Source organism: Microcebus murinus, chromosome 1 (assembly GCF_040939455.1).
Source record: "Microcebus murinus isolate Inina chromosome 1, M.murinus_Inina_mat1.0, whole genome shotgun sequence".
NCBI classification, from domain to species: domain Eukaryota; kingdom Metazoa; phylum Chordata; class Mammalia; order Primates; family Cheirogaleidae; genus Microcebus; species Microcebus murinus.
The window spans coordinates 5,006,259-5,025,034 of NC_134104.1; the positions used below are offsets into that span (position 1 = coordinate 5,006,259).

General features: G+C 41.3%; 1 protein-coding gene across 1 annotated transcript in view; it reads left to right on the plus strand.

Moving 5' to 3' along the window:
• The window catches only part of DSCAM (DS cell adhesion molecule), a 682,487-nt gene that overhangs the window by 464,925 nt on the left and 198,786 nt on the right, over window positions 1-18,776 (plus strand). Inside the window, exons 10-11 of the mRNA XM_076000082.1 lie at window positions 1,115-1,234; window positions 13,839-14,012. Of these exons, the coding sequence (XP_075856197.1) occupies window positions 1,115-1,234; window positions 13,839-14,012 (294 nt within the window). The remainder of the gene's footprint in view (window positions 1-1,114; window positions 1,235-13,838; window positions 14,013-18,776) is intronic.

Sequence of the window (18,776 nt, forward strand, 5' to 3'; positions counted from 1 at the left end):
TATGGTATATGTTATTACCATATACATATACATTACACTATGTTAATGGTTATTTACCATATAAACCTCCTTGATCAGTTTTTAAGTGACATTTCTTTGGATTAGAACCAAATTGAGGGGAGAGAGTCACAGATCAATTATAATTAGACATTCTTCCAGAGGAAATGCAAGAGTTTGGATACCCTATCCATTTGACAAGGGACTTCTTGCTCTTAGCAGAATTTGAGCCAAATAGAATATAGAATGTGGACAACTGCACACTTGCCTTCCACCCTGGGGAAAATGATTTTTGTATGATGTCTTAAACTTTGCAATCTACCCTGGAGGTTGATTGATCATTTTTATTAGAAAATTATACTCTATATAATCTCTAACATTTTTCTTTGAAATAACTTCTTCACCATGAGACAATCATTCATTATTATCATATTTTATATATATTTACATTTTATTAAATATATTTGTCCCAGAATGCCATCTACATGAAGTAAAATTGTTTACTAGTTAAGCAAAATCCCAGAGACCTATTGGCTTTGTAAGTTATTTATTTCATTTGCAAGTTGGGTACTTTGTTCATTAAGGATATGTGAAAGGTAGACATACTGCATTTACTAAATTAACCAACCTTCCTACAGCGCTTAATAACTTCCAGCCATGGTTCTGAGAACTTTTCTAACCTTAATTCATTTGATCTTCATAACAATCCTTTAAAATGGGTGCTGTAATTATCCCTAATTTTTAGATAAGGAAATCGAGGCCAAGAGACCTTTGATAATTTGCACAAAATCATCCAACAGGAAGCAGCAGAGCCGGGGATCAAATCGAGGTGTTCAGCCCTTGGCTCTATGCTGGCAGCCTCTCCATGTGTAAAGCCCCCTACAAAAAGCTAGGCCAGAAAATTAAAAGCAATTTCTTTTAAAAGCTCATTAATAAGAATCAGAAACATTTCTAGCCCTGAGATCTGTGCTAAACTGCAAGTAATGTTTTTATTTTCCCAACATATATGAAACATTCTTTGTATTTTAATGTTCATTAATGTTATCCAATTTCTTAAAATCCTACCTTTGTTCAGTCTTGGTCTTGTCTGAATTACTGGTGACGTTTCTCTTTTCAGTTCCTCCGAAGTTTGTGGTTCAGCCGCGGGACCAGGACGGGATTTACGGCAAAGCCGTCATTCTCAACTGCTCGGCTGAGGGCTATCCTGTGCCTACCATCGTGTGGAAATTCTCTAAAGGTGTGACATTCCTTGATTTGCTTCTTGGCTGCCAAACCTGCGTTATGTTCTGAAAGGTTGGATGAGCATTTCTAGTCTTTCCAGAGACGTTCCTTGCAAGTAGATTTATGTTCCTGTCTCCACCAAGCCTATCACCCTCTCACAGACACCCCTAGTCACCTGTCTGGATGTTTTTATTTAGGCCAACAAAGTGTCTGTTCTCACACAACTTTCCCTAGGAAGGACCGGGAAGGGGAGGCAGGCTACCCATGCAGGTGAATTTCGCACTTGGGAAAGTACTAACCTGCTCACCGTATCCGATAACCGTGGTCTGCTTAGAGACCCCTGCAGACCTGTACATGCGGAGATGCAAGTTTAAATCGTCAGAATTATTTGTGATTGAAGAATCATTTCCTCAGTATTTAGATATATGAGATTAGGTGGTTTTAGAAAGTTAAAAATAAAATCACTGAGTGTTGTATGTCCCTGATCACCTTAGAACATGCAAGTCATGTGCCATCCGCTTACCCTCTTTTAAAAACAAACACACCCAATTTCCTATTGTGAGCGTCCAGTGTTCCTTGATGCTACTCCTAAGCATGCTTCCTGGCTTTTAGGTAACACTGCAGACATCACATTAAGTAGAAGTGTGTAACATGCAACTAGCGGTGGAACCATTGTAGTCCCTGGAAAAATAATTTATGTTCATCATATTGGCTTCTTCAGAAAAGTTCCTTAATTGTGCCTGCAAACATATTGGAAGTTCTCTTTCTTTTCTCATGCAGCCATCTGAAATCAATGATTTATTTATCAAACACTTGAGGGCCAAATATATACCAGTGAGATCAATCAACCAATCTATCATGGTCCTTTTTTTCCAACAATCTAAGACCTACTATCTAGGTTTCTATTTCTCCTTTGGCAAATTTCTTATTCACGTTACTTGAACACTCATCTCTAGTTGTGGGTGTATGTGTGTTTTTGTTAACCCATCGTGGCTTGTAGTCTGTATATATTTTTAAAGTAACATGTTGAATTTTCTCAGTTTAAAATTAACAATTGAAGGAAAATAAATGGTTCACTTGCCACAACCCTTCTGGCATCTATTTTTTGAGAAAGAAGGAAAAAAGGGGAGGAAGAGGGTGCCAGACCACTGTTTGATCAGGAGAACAATTAAATCTTTAAGAAATCCCTGAAGCAGCTCCCTATAGCACCCCACATCCAAGGCCCACATGAAAAGCACTTTGTTCACAAATAAAAGCCTGTTATTCAGTGTCTCTGCCCCCCATGACTTGTTATTTTAGGCCGTATTTGAAGCCCCATGTTGCATTATTACATGGAAACAGATAAGCAGAATTAGTTCAATTCATGTATATCAATGAGCATATTTGATATTATGGACATTTTCCATGACATTATTCTTCTTCAAAATTATTTTTTTCAATGCCTGCCATCATGCAGATGTTCATGCTCTGTCTCTTAAGTTGTGTCCCGTTTTTCATGGTGGTGAAAAACAGTGCAGCAAAGAACATCCCTGTATGTTAACTCAATGTGTGCAATTGCTTTCTTGCAAATTCCTAGACGGGAAAGAGCGTGACCACATACAAGGCTCCCAGTCTGTAACGGCCAAGGACACTTCGGCCACCAGCAGTGTGAGGGTGTGTGATGACCCAGAATTCTGGCCAGCTAGAGCTTTCTCTTTAATCTTTACAACCCGAGGGGTGAAAATGACTTACCTTTTTAATTTGCATACTTAAATTACTAATGATGAAAAGGTCTTATCTTATGTTTACAGACCATTTCTTTTTCTCCTTTGGGAAATTTCTTATGCTACTCGCACACTTGTCTCTCTGTCTTATGTATTTATAACAGTGTTTTCATGTAGATTAATTAATCTTTAGTCTGTCTGTATGTTACTGACATTTTATTCCTTCTCATCACTGATTTTCAAATTTAAGTTACACTAGCTTTATTTATCTTTAAATTTCATGTGCTATGTCAAATCATTGAAGACAAAATTAGAAATTGCAAAAACAAAAATTTTAAAAAGTTAAATTCTTTTCAAATAACAACACTCAAAGATAACCAAAGATACTAACTCCTGCAAACATGTTTTGTCTGGCCTCTCAGGCCTGCCTCCAAGCAATTGTATCCCCATAGATACACATACTATTTTAAAAGTTTTTGATCAACTATGATTGTTCCTGGCTTATCATCTTCTTGCTTCAGTTAGCAATATGCTATTAATTTCTTTTCCCATGGCAAAATATATGGACGTTTGATATGACTTTTTAATGTCTGTGTAGAGTTTATTTTAATACAATACTAAGTACATCTATTGCCTTAGTGAAGATTGAGTTCAGCCATTTAAATTCACAAGGGTTTATTTTCTCATAAGAGGAGTCAGGACGTAGAAGGTGCAGGATTAGTTTATTGGCTCTCTTAAGTCGTCAAGGACCCAAGCTTCTTATATATTAAGAAGAGTTCTGTTACTTTCAGCAAGAGTCTCTCACCCTCAAAAGTCGGCCAGTGAGCTCTAGCAGTGACTTACTTCCACCTTTCGACAGAAGGAGGAAAAGCAAAGGGGAGAATTCCCTCTCCCACCTGGGGGAATTCTGCCTGAGTCAGCTCCCCTCACAGGCCTTTCCAGGGATTTGTCATGATCAGTTCTGCTGACATGTCCCCGTGTCCTTTCTGCTCTTAGCTGTAGCACATTTGTACGACGTGGCTTCCCCAGCCCCAGTTTTCCCTGGAGGCTCCAGAGAATCCATCTCGACGTCTTGCTTTGGCTCCGTTTTCTCCTGCTGTCATTTCTGCTGTCACCACACACAGTCTCCCACAGGGCCTGGCTGTCCCTTGCCACCTGGGCCCCAGAAGAGTCCTCTCCCACCTGCAGAAATCCTCCTTGCTGGTTATCCACTCTTCACAGGGCCAAGGGGAACTTGATTATCTTGTTGAGAAATCCATAGAAATAAAACCAGACAGTCGCAACAGTTACCTTGGACATTTGCATACAAGGTGCTCAATTCCAGGATGGGCAATAAATGTTGTGCTTAAGATGCAAGGTCAAGCCACTGCATTGGCCTTCTCTGGGGTCTCCTCCTACCTTGGGAGCTTCCCCTGGAATGCTGCACCTTGGTCCCGCCCCACCTCCGCTCCCAAGGCCAAGGTGACATCCCGAAGGGACCCTTTACTGTCCTCAAAGCCTGTGTCTGGGGGTACCATGAGAAGGACGTGGAGGGGGACAAGCCTGAGGCTCTCGAGCAGGTCGATTCTGGGGCACGTGTCCTGCCAACACCCACTCCAGACCTCCTTGGTGAGATGACTCAGGCCGTTCCTTCCTCAGCACTCAAGGGGACAGATATCACCTGCTTTCCTTTCAAAAGACAAGTCTTCAAAGGGGAAAATGGTCAAGAGAAAAAATATTCCTTTAAATAAAATCTTTTGTTTCCTCTCCATGGAAGCAGGGTTTCATATTAAAATAACTCAATGGGGGTAGGTTCATATGGCACAGGCCTGGCGACCCTCAGTTCTCTAGTCCTCGAAGGTTTTTTCGTGAGTTCTGGTCTCTTAATCCATTCTGGAATGTGTCACTCTGCTCCCAGCCCAAGGACCGAGTGTCCTCCAGGTCTTCTGGCCGAGGTATTCAGCCACGTCCACCAGCCAGTCTCTGACCTTGAGTGCCAGCTCCAGGGCCTTTGCTCAGAACGAGCGTCCCCTTCACACCCCACTCTAGAAACTGGGTCTCTGTACTGTCCTTGCACCTTGCCTTGGTCATCTCCTTGGGAACAGCCCCTCCATTCCCAGCCTCCCACCATAGGCTTCCTAGTGTGGATACCAGAACCAAACTTCTGACTGTAAACCTCACCCAGGGAGGCTGCTGCCCGCCCACCATCCCACCTCCTACTGCACCAAAGCAGTAATTTGTAGCAGTTCTCCCAAAAGCAGCTATAACCCTTGGCATCTGCTTGTGCACCAGTTTGCTTCTCTGAAGGAAAATAGTGACTTCTTTTTCCTGGCACCTCCCAAATCATGTTTAAGTGCTTCTCACTGGTAAAATGTAAACCAGAATCTTGTGAGAAAGGAGCTGGGAAATGTAGTTTTCAGGCTTCCGGTCCCTGCAATTTGGGGCAGAGTTTCGATGGAAAGTGGTATCGCTAAGGATGGACACAGAGCATCTGGCACACGATGCACACGACACAAATATTGCAGGCACGTATTGTACAGTGACAGACGCTTCTTTCTTTGGGATAGAGCATCGCTCTCCAGCCTGGAACCAGACCACTGTCTCAAACTGTGCCCCTGTCCCCGTCTGGGCCCTTCTCTGTAACAGGACACCCAGGACACTGAGCACTCCTCCATGGAGCGAGAGTTCCATTTCTAGCTGCTACGCCTTCAATAGGTGCAACTGCGGGTGCTGTTCTTACGTGCTGTCTTCTCTTCACATCTCCACCTCTGTGTTTGCACACACTGACTCCCTGCAACCCACCAACTGTTCTCAGAGAAGGAGAGCCCTCTCCCTGAAGAAGAAAAACAAACTCATCCTTTGGGAAAAGCCCACTTTCTCCATAGGGAAGAAAGGAATGTGTTCTTGATTCCTTGGTGACGAGAAAAAATAGCTACAACCCTGCCATTGGAATGCAACCCGGGAACACACAGAGCTCTCCCGCCCCCTATTTGGTGATACTTCAAATCAGTCTTATTCCACCCTGCAAGGGGGACTCTCTGAATATGCTCATTGGCCAACTCCTTCTGGTTCTTACATATAGGCATTTACACTGGTATTCATTTGATCTGGTTTCCCTTGATGTGAATGACAATCCTATATCATATGCAAATTGATTTTTCTCCTCATTTTACATATGATGAAATTAAGGAGGCATCCTCCCCAGGAGTACAATGCCTGGCATAAAAAAATAAAAAATAAATAAATTAAGGATGCAGAGAGAATAAAGCACAGATAGTTTCAGATTGCATTTGAACCCAATGCTCCTGATTCTTAGCCAAGTGCCCTCTCTACAGACCAGCAAAGACTTATGGGTGGAAGAAAAGATGAAACAATTATTTTATTTCCTGCTGCCTTCAAAGTGGGCTCACTTGGTGACACTCAGCTGTTCTTTCTCCACTATCACCACACCCTCAGTCCCCGGGAACACAGCTAGGCATATCTTTTCAATAAATATGAAAGGTCGCCCAGTATTAACGTAACCAATAATTCAGTATGTGCCTTACTTCTGCTTTAGCAGTTTATTTTATTTTCATGTCATGGAGTAATAAAATTATTTGCACTTGACCCCAGCTAGCCAGAGAAAATTGACAGCTCTTTAATTAATGACTGCTGGTTGCTGTATTGTATCTTCTAGCTAATTACCCAAAGTGCTTACCTTGTGTTAAGAAGATTACAGGCTTTTGCATATTGATGCACTGGGTTAAATGTTACTCTTTAGAATAATGATGAATCTAAAGTAGATGACCGATAATTCTAGCAAACCACGGCGAAGTCCAAGTCTCTCAAATTAAACGAGTGCTAACCCTCGGAACTATCGTCCTCATAATAGATGAATTGGTTGGCAGTGTGTTCACTGTTATTTCATTTAGCAGGCATGATTAGATCTTTAGATTCAGTAACGTTCAACTTAGGTTCATTTTTCTGATGAAAAAAAGATTTAATGTTTTTTAAATGCACTTAATACTTTATTTCTGTCTTCATTGAGACCTTTTAGTAATGAAGAGGCTTATCTTGGTCCAAATAGGAATTAACAGATCATCCTTTTCTGCTATTTAATTGAGACAACTTAGCTATGTAGCTAAATTTTATGTTATACTCCTTTAATATAAATGTTTAACTGTTACAAGTATTTTGCTGGGTAAAATTCTTTAAGGACAGGGAAAAATTATATTGTTGACATGGACAATCCTGTAACTTTCTCAAACTGTACCAGCATATGATTCAATTTTTCAGAATTTTGGGAAAACAGTTTTATGTAATTTGAGATCTCCAGACTTTCTGTTTTATAGTTATATATTTTTTTAATCCTACATTTGGCTGAGTTGTCAAGTTGTATGTTTTGGACTGGATCTAGCTCCAATTTACAGTCACCTTTGAGAAAACCATTCATAGACTTCACAAAATTTCAACATGTATACTAAAGTTAAGTATTTAAATAATAATCGAAGGGCTTTTTCGTAGAGTTTTACATTTCCATAAAACCCTTTATCCTTATACTAACAAACATGTTCTCCATAAGAGGTAATTTTATAATTTAAAAAAGCAAGTTTTTTAAAACTACAATCCACTTCTATAGAAAAAAACCAAACAAACATATGAGCATTCAGTGGATGATAAAGGTAGCTGATAATATCCAATACCCAATTCTCATTAAAACAACAAGAACCATGAAAAAAAGAGTTATATAAAATGAGGACATAGAAACACTTTCTTAAAACCCAAAAAGCTTTGGAAAATGAAGAAGAAAAAGACAAAATGCCCGGTAGAAATATTGGCAAGGGATATAAATGGCAAGTACAAATAGCCAATACAGTCATGAAAAGATGCTCAAAATTACCTGTAAATCAAAACAAACAAAAAATGTGAAAAAAGATACAAATTAAATAATAACATATTGCATTGATTAAAATTAAAGAGATTAATAGTGTACATGTGTGAGGAAAAAATCAACCCCAGCCACCACTAATGGAGATAAATCTGGTACGTTTTTAGCAAGCAATTTAGCAATATATTTTAAGATTTTGATATATATCACCTTTGGTTGAGAATTCCTTTCTAAGAATTAAACCTAGAGATTGCCTACCACTACATTGATTGATAAGTAGAGCAATTCATTGCAACATGGTCTCTATTCCTGTGGAATGAGAAAGACACAAAATCACATAATCATAAATGATTAAATAATTAAAAGCAGAATTTTTAAAAACATGACAATGCTGTGTGCTCACTATGAGCCATACCACAGTTTAAGAATTTCAACACTTGCACCATTTTAGGAAGGAGGTTCTGTTATTATCTCCCTTTTACAGGTAGGGAACTGAAAGCTTGTTTGTAACTTACCTAGTTTTCGACAGTGTATTAGAAATCTGTTGCTGCGTAACAAATTACCCTGAAATTACCCTGAACTTGGTGGCTTAAAATAATGTTTCTGTGGGTCAGGATTACAGGGATGTGGCTTAGCTGAGTGCTCTGGCTCAGGTCTATCCCCACACTGCAATCAAGGGATGTCAAAGTTTAACTGGGGGAAGGTCTTCTCCCAAGCTCACCCATGTGACTGTTGGCAGATTTATTGTCTCAGGGACCATGAGTTGGAGGCTGCCATCAGCTCCTTCCCATGGGAGCTTCTCCGTTGAACCGCTCAGGACACAACAACAGAGTGAGGAGCTATGGGGAAGGGGAGTGGGGAGGAGGAATGGGAGTCACAGACCCTTAGACCACAGCCACTTGCCCAGGATTTCCCATATGATAGGTGCTCAGTAATTGGACACTAATCTCCATTTGTGTTAAAACAGAAGATACTGCTTACATGTGCTCAGAAAAATATTAGGAAGACTGTGATCCCTTCCAGATGGTAAGATTGGAATCTTGGGGAGAAAAAAAGGGCATTTACTATTTTACTGTTTGAATTTTTGACAAAAAAAAAAAATCATAGATTCCCTAATCCAAAATTCACATTTTTTAAATCCTGATTTAATTTTGTTTTCATTGTATTTATTTTTGGGGGTCTTAGTCATAAATTATTTGCCAAGACCAATGTCCAGAAGAGTTTGTCTTATGTTTTCTTCTAGAATTTTTATGATCTCAGGTCTTCCATTTAGGTCTTTGGTGCATCTTGAGTTCATTGTTGTATGTAAGAGATAGGGATCCAGCTTCATTCTTTTTCATGTGGCTCTCCGATTTTCCCAGCACCATTTATTGAATAGGGGATTCTTTCCCCAGTGTATGTTTTTATCTACTTTGTCAAAAATAAGTGGTTGTAGGTATATGGTTTTATTTCTGGGTTCTCTGTTATATTCCCTTGATCTGTGTGTCTAATTTTATACAAGTACTGTGCTGTTTTGGTTACAGTAGCCTCGCATTAATAGTATAATTTGAAGTCAGGTAATGTGATGCCTCAAATTTTTCATTGTTATTGTTGTTGTTTTTTTGGGATTGCTTTGGCTGTTTGAGCTCTTTTTTTATTCCATATGAAACTTAGGGTTGTTTTTTCTAGTTTTATGAAAAATGAAATTGGTATTTTGATAGGAATAGCATTGAATCTTTGAATTACTTTGGGAAGTATGGAGAGACATTTTAACAATATCTCCCCTTCCCATCCGTAAGCATGGGATGTTTTTCCATGTGTTTCTGTCATCTCTGATTTCTTAGTATTTTGTAGTTCTTTTTATCAAGAATTTTCACCTCCTTGGTTAAGTATATTCCTAGGTATTTTACTTGTTTTGCAGCTATTGTGAATGGTATTGAGTTTTTTATTTGATTCTCAGCTTGGCTGTTATTAGTCTACAGAAATGCTAATGATTTGTGTACATTAATTTTATAACCTGAGACTTTACTGAATTTATTTATCAGTTCTAGGAGTTTTCTTGGGGAGTCTTCAGGGTTTTCTAGATAAAAGATCATATCATCAGCAAGTGGGGAAATTTGACCTCTTCTTTTCCATTTGGATGTTCTTTATTTTTTTTCTCTTGCCTGAAAGCTCTAGCTAGGACTTCTAACAGTATGTTGAATAGAAGTGGTAAAAATGAGGCTGGGGCCATGGTGGCTCACACCTGTTATACTACTAGCACTCTGGGAGGCCGAAGCAGGCAGATCGTTTGACCTCAGGAGTTCAAGACCAGACTGAGCAAGAGCAAGACCCTGTCTCTATAAAAAATAGAAAGAAATTAGCTACACAACTAAAAATATATAGAAAAATGTAGTAGGGCATGGTGGCGCATGCCTGTAGGCCCAGCTACTCCGGAGGCTAAGGCAGGAGGATCGCTTGAGCCCAGAAGTTTGAGGTTGCTGTGAGCTAGGCTGATGCCATGGCACTCTAGCCCAGGCAAAAGAGTGAGACTCTGTCTCAAAAAAAAAAAAAAAAAAGTGAGGCTGGCATGATGGCTCATATGTGTAATCCTAACAGTTTGGAAGGCTAAGGCTAGAGGATCACTTGAGGCCAGGAGTTTGAGACCAGCCTGGGCATCATAGCAAGACCCTATCTCTAAAAAATATATAAAAATTATCTAGATGTGCTGGTACATGCCTGTAGTACCAACTACTTGGGAGGCTGAGGCAGGAGGAACCCTTAAACCCAGGAGTTTGAGGCTGCCGTGAACTATGATTACACCACTGTACTCAAGTCTGTGTGACAGAGTGAGACTCTGTCAAAGAGAAAAATAAAACAATTGGTAAAAATGGGCATCCTTGTCTTTTTCCCATTCTTAGTGAGAATGCTTTTGACTTTTCCCCATTCAGTATGATGTTGGCTGTGGGGTTTGTCATGTAAGGATTTTATTATTTTGAGTTTTGTTTCTTCTATGCCTAGTTTGTTGAGGGTTTTATCATGAAAAAGCTTTTGGTTTTACTGATTTTCTCTTTTTGTTTTGTATTTCATTGATGTCAGTTTCCCTCTTTATTTCTACTTTTTGTAGTCACTTTCTAAGGTGAACATTTATCATTGTATAATCTTTTTCTCTTTTTGAATACAGGCATTTAATGCAACAAACCTCTGTCTAAGTCTTTCTTTTAGCTGCACTTCACAAATTTTAACATGTTCTTTTATTTTCATATTTATTCAACTCAAAATGTTTATTTTTCTAACATCACCAGTGATTTCTTCTTTGACTCATAAGTTATTTAAAAATATGCTGTTTTATTTTCAAATATTTGGACTTTGTTCAGGTATATTTCTGTTATGGATTTTGATTTTAATTTTTCTGTGGAAATAGAACATACTTTGTATTAATTTTAACTTATTACATTTGTTGAAATTTGTATTATGGCCCACAATTGTCTTTTCTGGTAACCGTCTTAGTCTGTTTAGGCTGCTATACCAAAGTACCATAGACTGGGTGGCTTAAACAATAACTTCTTTCCCACAGTCCTGAATGCTGAAAGTCTGAGATTAGGGTGCAGGCATAGTCAGGTTCTGGTGAGGGCTCACTTCCAGGTTGAAGACTACATTTTTCTCTTTGTATTCTTATATGTGGACAAAAAGCAAGGCAGCTTTGGGGGATTCCTTTTAAAAAGGCACTAATCCCATTCATGAGGACCTTGCTTCATAATTTAATCAACTTTCCAAGGCCCCACCTCCATTCTATTATGCATTAGGATTTCAACATTTGAATTTGGGGGCACGTGAACATTCAGTCCACTGCAGTCCACACTCAGTCCACTGCATGGGCACTTGAGACTCATATGTATTCTGCTTTTATTGGGCGTAGACTTCTACAAAATATCAATTAAGTCAAGTTGATTGTTAGTAGTATTAAAGCCTTTTATGTTTCAATATTATTTTTTTCTTCCCCTTTCTTTCTCTCTTCTCCTTCTGAAACTGTAATGACTCAATGTTAGACTACTGTATGCTGCTCCAGAGCTCTCGGAGGATCTCTTCTGTAAAAGTGCAATAGGCACTTTTGCTCCTTTTGTTTCACCTTGGATAATTTCTGTTGGCCTAATTCTTTTCTCTGCTGTGTCCAGTCTGCTGCTTAGCCCCCGTCACTAATTCTTCATATGTAATATTGTGTTAGTGTTCTATCATTTTATTTGTCTCTCTTTCTGCTTTTTTATAGTTTTAATATTTCAACTCAGTCCTTCTATCATGCATATTAATCATGACTAGTGTAAGTCTGTGTCCCATAGTTCCAGCTAATCTTTGTATGATTCTGTTGACTGTTTATTCTATGGCCCTTTGTTCTTGCTTTTTTTGGTATGCGTCTCATAACTTTTATTGCATTCTAGCCATTGTATATATAAAGAAGAGTAGAAACTGAGGAAAGTTATAGTTATTTCTAGTTTTCCTCTCACTCACTTTTATGCCTATACTCTCATCCTGTCATCCTGTGCCACAGGTGAATTTGTTTATATGTCCCACACCTCTCTAGGGCTTTTAACTCTTTAGTGCTAAGTTTACCTAGTTATCCATGATAACTTCAAATACCTGGTTCATTCAAAATACAGCATGATTTTGTAGATTAATGGTCTTTTCTTCATTGTTAGAGTGGAACTAACATTCTTTTGTGGATTTCTACATCTTTAGCAGAAGTGGAACTCTTTTTTGTTTTTAAATTCAAGTTGTCATATGTACCCTCTAGCAGTTCTATTTTGATAGAAACCACCTGTTATAGGGACCCTGCTTGTTCTTCTTATTCAGTGTGAAAGGTCCCCTTAGATACATTATTAGTTTCTTTTGTGAGACTCAGGTCCAACTGCCGAGATACTTGAACCAGAAACAAGGGAAGGGAAGGCACAGCCAGTCTTTGTCGTCGTGAGCTTGAAGGGTACCAATAGGCAAGTTTGCAGTTGCAGGTGGAGATGGTGGGAGGAAGTGTCTCTGCCTCGAGTGTCCTCACATGCAAAATCTGAAGCTCCCTGCATGAGGAGTGTGGAGACAGCCACTCGTTCAGCCCCCATGCAGGTTCTGGGACCCACGAGTTAGCAGCTGCTCTCCAGAACACACCTTTGGCCACACTTTGAGCTTCCTCCAGGAAGACCCAATGGTTATCACCCCAGGGGGTTCCCCCTACGTCCCCAGGCTCTCGAGTTAGAGAGGAAAGAAGCCCTCAAAGAGCCTTTCAGGACCTGGAGCACATCCTCCTGGTCCCAGCCAATGCCCCCAGGAGGGAGGCAGGCAGCATGGCACGTTAATCCAAACCACCACCTTCCTGGGAATTTCCCAGGACCTTAATCCTCTGTTTCATTATTCCTAAAATACTTTCTTTTCAACATGGTTTACTAAGGATCTTCCATATGAATCGTATCACATGTGTGATCACAGCATATCACATCAGTGCCATTCTCTCCTTGCATGTAAGCACTCGGAGGAGAGTGGTGTTTTGATTCTGTGCTGTCTTCATACAATAGCCTGACTTGTTTATTTAAATGACATTAAACGATATGGGCAGTGTGTTGTGCCTGTAGGGCAGAATATAAGTACACTTAGAAGATAAATCTGCAATACTTCTGTGGATGTGTGCAGTAAGCAAGGACTTCAAATGCCATGTCCCCGGAGCACTCCTTGTTTACACTCACATTAAGTCCCTAGGAACACAAGGAGTTACTTAGTGCCATGAGAGATGTCTGCTTCTGTGGTTGTTCTACTGTGATTTCTTTGAATAATTTATCAGCTACTTAACGCTCATCAACTTTGCCTTTTTATGTAGAAACTATCTGTAAACTCTCTTACTTTTTATATCAGTTTGAAATACTGTCATTATACATAAATGTTTCTCTCTAAACAAGAATCTCAATGTTTGGAGGAAAGAAAGAAAAACCTGGTGTATCTCGTGACTGCCTTATGTGATATGTATTAAGCACCCATTGCTTCTGTTTACTACGCTGGTGAACTTGAGTTCATTGTTTTGTCCATACTTATTCATCTTTGCATCTTCATTCCTCTTCTCCTTTATTCTGCCCCAGGTGCTGGGGTTCCCCAGTTTCAGCCAATCGCGCTGAACGGCCGGATCCAGGTTCTCAGCAACGGGTCGCTGCTGATCAAGCATGTCGTGGAAGAAGACAGCGGCTACTATCTCTGCAAGGTCAGCAACGATGTGGGCGCAGACGTCAGCAAGTCCATGTACCTCACGGTTAAAAGTAAGGAAGAAGAAATGCTTCGTTTTACCTACATAGGTCTTTGGGGGCTTAGATATTTCCATTGTCTCCATACATACCTGTTGGGAAAAAAAAGAATAAGACCAATGGTTCACCATAGCTGGGTTTGAAGTTTTGCTGTTTTAGAAACACAATTGAAGAGGATGGTGAAAGTCCATGCAGCTGTCAATAGCTTGTCATGCCCGGGGCCCTCGTGCCTGGAGCAGGGAGTAGTCACATTCTTCTCTCCCTACAGGTCTTGGAGCCACTGGCTCTGGGCAACCTAGCAGATGAGTAGGTCTCTGCCTTTAGCGCCCACATTTGTAAATACATGGTCTCAGATGTGTACTTTGCTAAATCCTTTTTTGTGTGCATCTTATTAATTGCATGCTGGCTTGTCCATAGTTTTCTTTTTAAAGATCATTATGAAATCAAGTGACTGGAAACCTCATTACCAACAGCAAACAACTACGAGACAGAGTGTGTGGCACCAGGCTTAGGGTCTGTGCTGCTGGACCAGCTTATAGGAAAGTGTCCCTTGTGATAAAGGGTTTTTCATGCTTTGGTAACTGACACCAAGAAAAGGATATAAAGTGAACCAACTTTTACTGAATCATGCTTATTAACAAATCATCGTGTGTTTAGTTTGCAGTGAGTAGTTTATATCCATTTATATAATTGTGATTTCTTCTTGACTAGAAGCCTTTATTAAGGCTTCCTCTATGTTTAATATTCATTCTGCTATTAATAGTTTGGAAATATTTCTGCCATATCATTTATTTGGAGGAGTGGATTTAAAAGTGAATTTCAGTGAGGTGTGTATGTTTGTGTGTTTGTGTCTGTGTGTGATATTTAAAGGTGAGCCACACAAATTAGTAGGCATCATAATTCACTAAGAATTTATTTTAGTTAGTTAATTATTTCCAACAGAATAGTAAAAGTATCAAAGTATTTATTTGCTAAACTTATGTATTGTAAAACAGATCATGGTTCTGAAATGGAGTTGTTTTGAAATACATTTTGCAGTATGAGTTGACTAAGAGACTGTTGTAGAATCTGGTGTCAGTCTTAAACGACACATGGGATTCAAAAGGTAGGATTGTTGGGCTAGGAGGGGTATTCCAGGGAGTGGGAGCAGAGAAAGCAGACACAAGAAACTGAAAGATCCAAGGCAGGAGGTGACTGAGTTTCATATAGCACGTGGAGGAGATTAGGGAGGGAAGCATTGCAAATGACCATACTCCAAGGAGAAATGATTCTTAGATTCTCAAACCAATACCAACTATTAGGGGAGATATGCCTTTAAATATGGTAAATTTAATTTTACCAGTTCTTAGTAACCCATGGCTGGTTTTACAAAGCATTTCAGCTTCAAGCTTCTGGTATTTTTAATTCCTTAAAATCTTAATATTAAAATTCTAATAAGTAAAAAAATAATTTAATGCTAGGAATCGTGCATGGGCTGAGGGTCTTATCTGGGAAGTTTTCTCATGGCTTTGAAAAAACACTCCCCAAAATAAAGCATTTTAACAGAAAATACCCACCACACACACCCCTTTTCTTTTTTTGAATCAAACATGCTGAGGCTGTGGGCAAAGACTAAAGCAGGCAACCATGCATGGGGCTGCCATGGAAAGCAATCAGTGGGATAGAAAATTAATCCGTGCAAATCCTTCCAGTTTGGTTGAAACGGCAGGGGGAACAGGCTCTGCTTGCAGCCAGATTTGGTCTCTGAGGATGGCATTGCACCCCTCACCCCAGGCCCATTGGGGCTGCAGAAGTCTGGCTGCACCCTGAGATCAGGACTCTTCCCCCATAGCATTTGAGATCTGGGACACGTGGTCTTTTATGCTAAGAAAATAGCTCCCCAAACCACCAGATCTCATAAATGGATGGCTGTCCCTCATGTTTGTCCCAGGTGCCAAAATTGCATCCTCCCTGCCCCCAGCTTCCCGCCGCTGGCCACTCTGAAGCCGTGTGTTCCCAGGAAGACCGATTCAGCGTGGATCTGTAGCCCATGACGAGCAGGCAGCTCTTCTTTTGTGTGCTGCTCTGCATAGGTGCTCTCTGATCCCTGCACGCAGCATAAAAGAGCATTGCTTATCAAACAGGGCAGGCGCTTCCCTGGAGACTCGGCTACTCCTGGAATCTAATGAACGTGCCTGGTTCCCGGAGCCTGCCCCACGGGCTGCAGTCCGCCCGGGCCCTGCAGCCTGTCTCCCCTCCTGCTCACGCTGGGCAGGTCCCTGGGTCATCCAGCCTGTCAGATCTCTGTGCTGTTAGAAGTATGTACATGCATGTGCACATGTGTACATGCACCAGCGCACTCAGATTTGATCTGACTATCCTCGGGGTATGGCCTTTTTTTCTGGACTGATTGCCACAGCGTGATTGAACCTTTTTAAAACTTCAATAGACTCAGGGGTACAGTGTTTTGTGGTTACATGGTTGAATTATATAGTGGTGGAGTCTGGGCTTTTATGTACATATCACCTGAATAGTGTACACTGTACCCAACAGGTAATTTTTCATCCCTCAGCCCTGTCCCTTCCCTGTTGATTCTCTAAGGTCCATGAAACCACTGTGTACACCCCTGCGTTCCCATAGCAACCCAGGCTGCTCTTACAGCTTTCCGTTGCCAGGGTATGTTGGGCTTGAAATGCAAAAGTCTATCTCCTTCCCTGGAAAGGATCTGTATCTATCCCTGGATATTCCAGTCAACCCCTGTTGCTTTCTGTGCTTACCACTGCCACCAGGACCCACAGAACTGGACCCTCACACCCAGTTAGCTAGAGCACAATCTTCTCTCGTTCTTGCGGCGAGGCTCTGTGAAACTCTAGGAGGAAACAGCACAGCCCCAAGCTGCCCCAGGGTGAAGCTGCGGTGGCCTTTAATCAGTCCCACCTAACGTCTCAGGTTCCTCATGGTCACTCCGGCAGGGCCCCCTTTATTCTAAGAACAAGAGATGTGGCCTTGTCTTCCCTTTGTTTTGCTCTCTGGAGGAAGGGGAAGTAAAGTTTGAAAATATAACATCATTAAATTGCTTTTTTTTTTTTTTTGCTGATCTTCCTTAAACTGCCAAGATAGCTTGAATGTGCCAGACAGCCCGCACGCTATTTTCCCGCCATTGCTTTACATCTGAGAGCTTGTGCATCAAGGTTTCCAAATCTCTTCTCGGGAAACCCAATAATCTAGGGATGCCCCATGAGGGACCTTGGGAATCATATGCAAAAATGTATGTGTGTTTCTGGGAAGAAACCGTAGCCTTCATGATGGCCTCAAGGAATCTCATGACCCAGAGAAGATTAGGAGCTACTATTCCAGAAAATCGCACCCTGGATGGCCCAAGAGAAAGACCAGACGCTGTGCTTTTTGTGCAGCCTGTCTCAGAACATCGAACTAAATGTAACCGAGCACACGAAGATCCAGGAAGGAGGAGCGAGCGCCCATAAATCAGGCAGTAGGCTGGTTTATTGAAAACTTGGTCTTGATATTTCATTACCTTTGCTTCACGTCCACACTCTTATTGCAGCCTTCAGGCATGTGTGACCTAAATGAATCAAAGTGACACAACGTTGCAGTCAATAGTCGGCCCAGACGCTGCCTGCGTTCCCAGCCAGGTTACCTGGGGCAAGTCACTTGCTCTCTCTGCAAGCCTCTGAGAAGCAGAGACAGTGACAACACCCCTGGCATGGGGCACTTGTGGGGCTAACACGAGCTATCACATGTACTCACTTAGCAAAATGCCGACATGCAGTAGGAGCAGAATAACATCAGCTGCTGTTGGTTGATGTTGCTAATGCTTTCATCGTCACCATCATCTTTCCTGAACTGCAGTTTAAGGCCTTCCCAGACGTGACAGGTCGGTGCCTGGAATAGAATACAAGGTGTCCGAGGTTCAGAAACACCCAGTTGACACATTTTCATGGAATCAGAGTCACCACCCCGCACCCCAGCTTAACCCTCCCCCTTCCCTCTGAAGCCCAGTTGTCAAATCAGCAGCAGCTTTCTGGGGAATGGCTGGGTGCGGAGGCAGAGAGTGGGATGAAGCAGGGACAGTAAGTGTAGGGGTGACTCAGCTCGGGGAAGCCCCTCAGTGGCGGCCACGCCCACGGTGTCTCCTTCCAGGTAGAGCGTCCTGTCCTCCACGTAATCATGTGCATTTCACTTCCTAGGTCAGCCTGAAATTCTACCAGCTAAATACTCTTAGGGGTTAACGAGGAATCTGGAAAATGGGGAGGTTAATATAGCAGAAGCTGCGCATTGCCTGCCCCAAGTTGAATTTCCCTCCTCACTCAGGGTTAAGGGTTGAATTGTCTTCCTGCCCGCCACATTTATCTGTTGAATTTCTAACGCCCACTACCTCATTATATTTAGAAATAGAGTCCTTTCAGATGTAATGAGTTCAGATGAGGTTTTACTGGTAGAGTAGGCTGGGCCCCTGATCCAACATGACTGGTGTCTTGTGTGAAAAAGGGAAATTTGGATGCAGACACAGCTGGTGGGAACATGGCCAGGTGAAGACAGAGACAGGTTGGAGTTGTGCTGCTGCCAAAAGCCAAGAGAAGCCAGGTAAGGCAAGGAGGGTTTCTCCCCTGGAAGCTTCAGAGGGACTGCCGCTGGCTCCAGAAGCATGAGAGCATAATGTTTTAAGCTCCGATGTTTTAAGCTCCCTGGTTTGCGGTATTTTGTTACGGTGGCCCCAGAACACTGATGCACTCAGTGATGACAGAGCTTTGCGTTTGAGGGAGACCACAAGCGAGATCA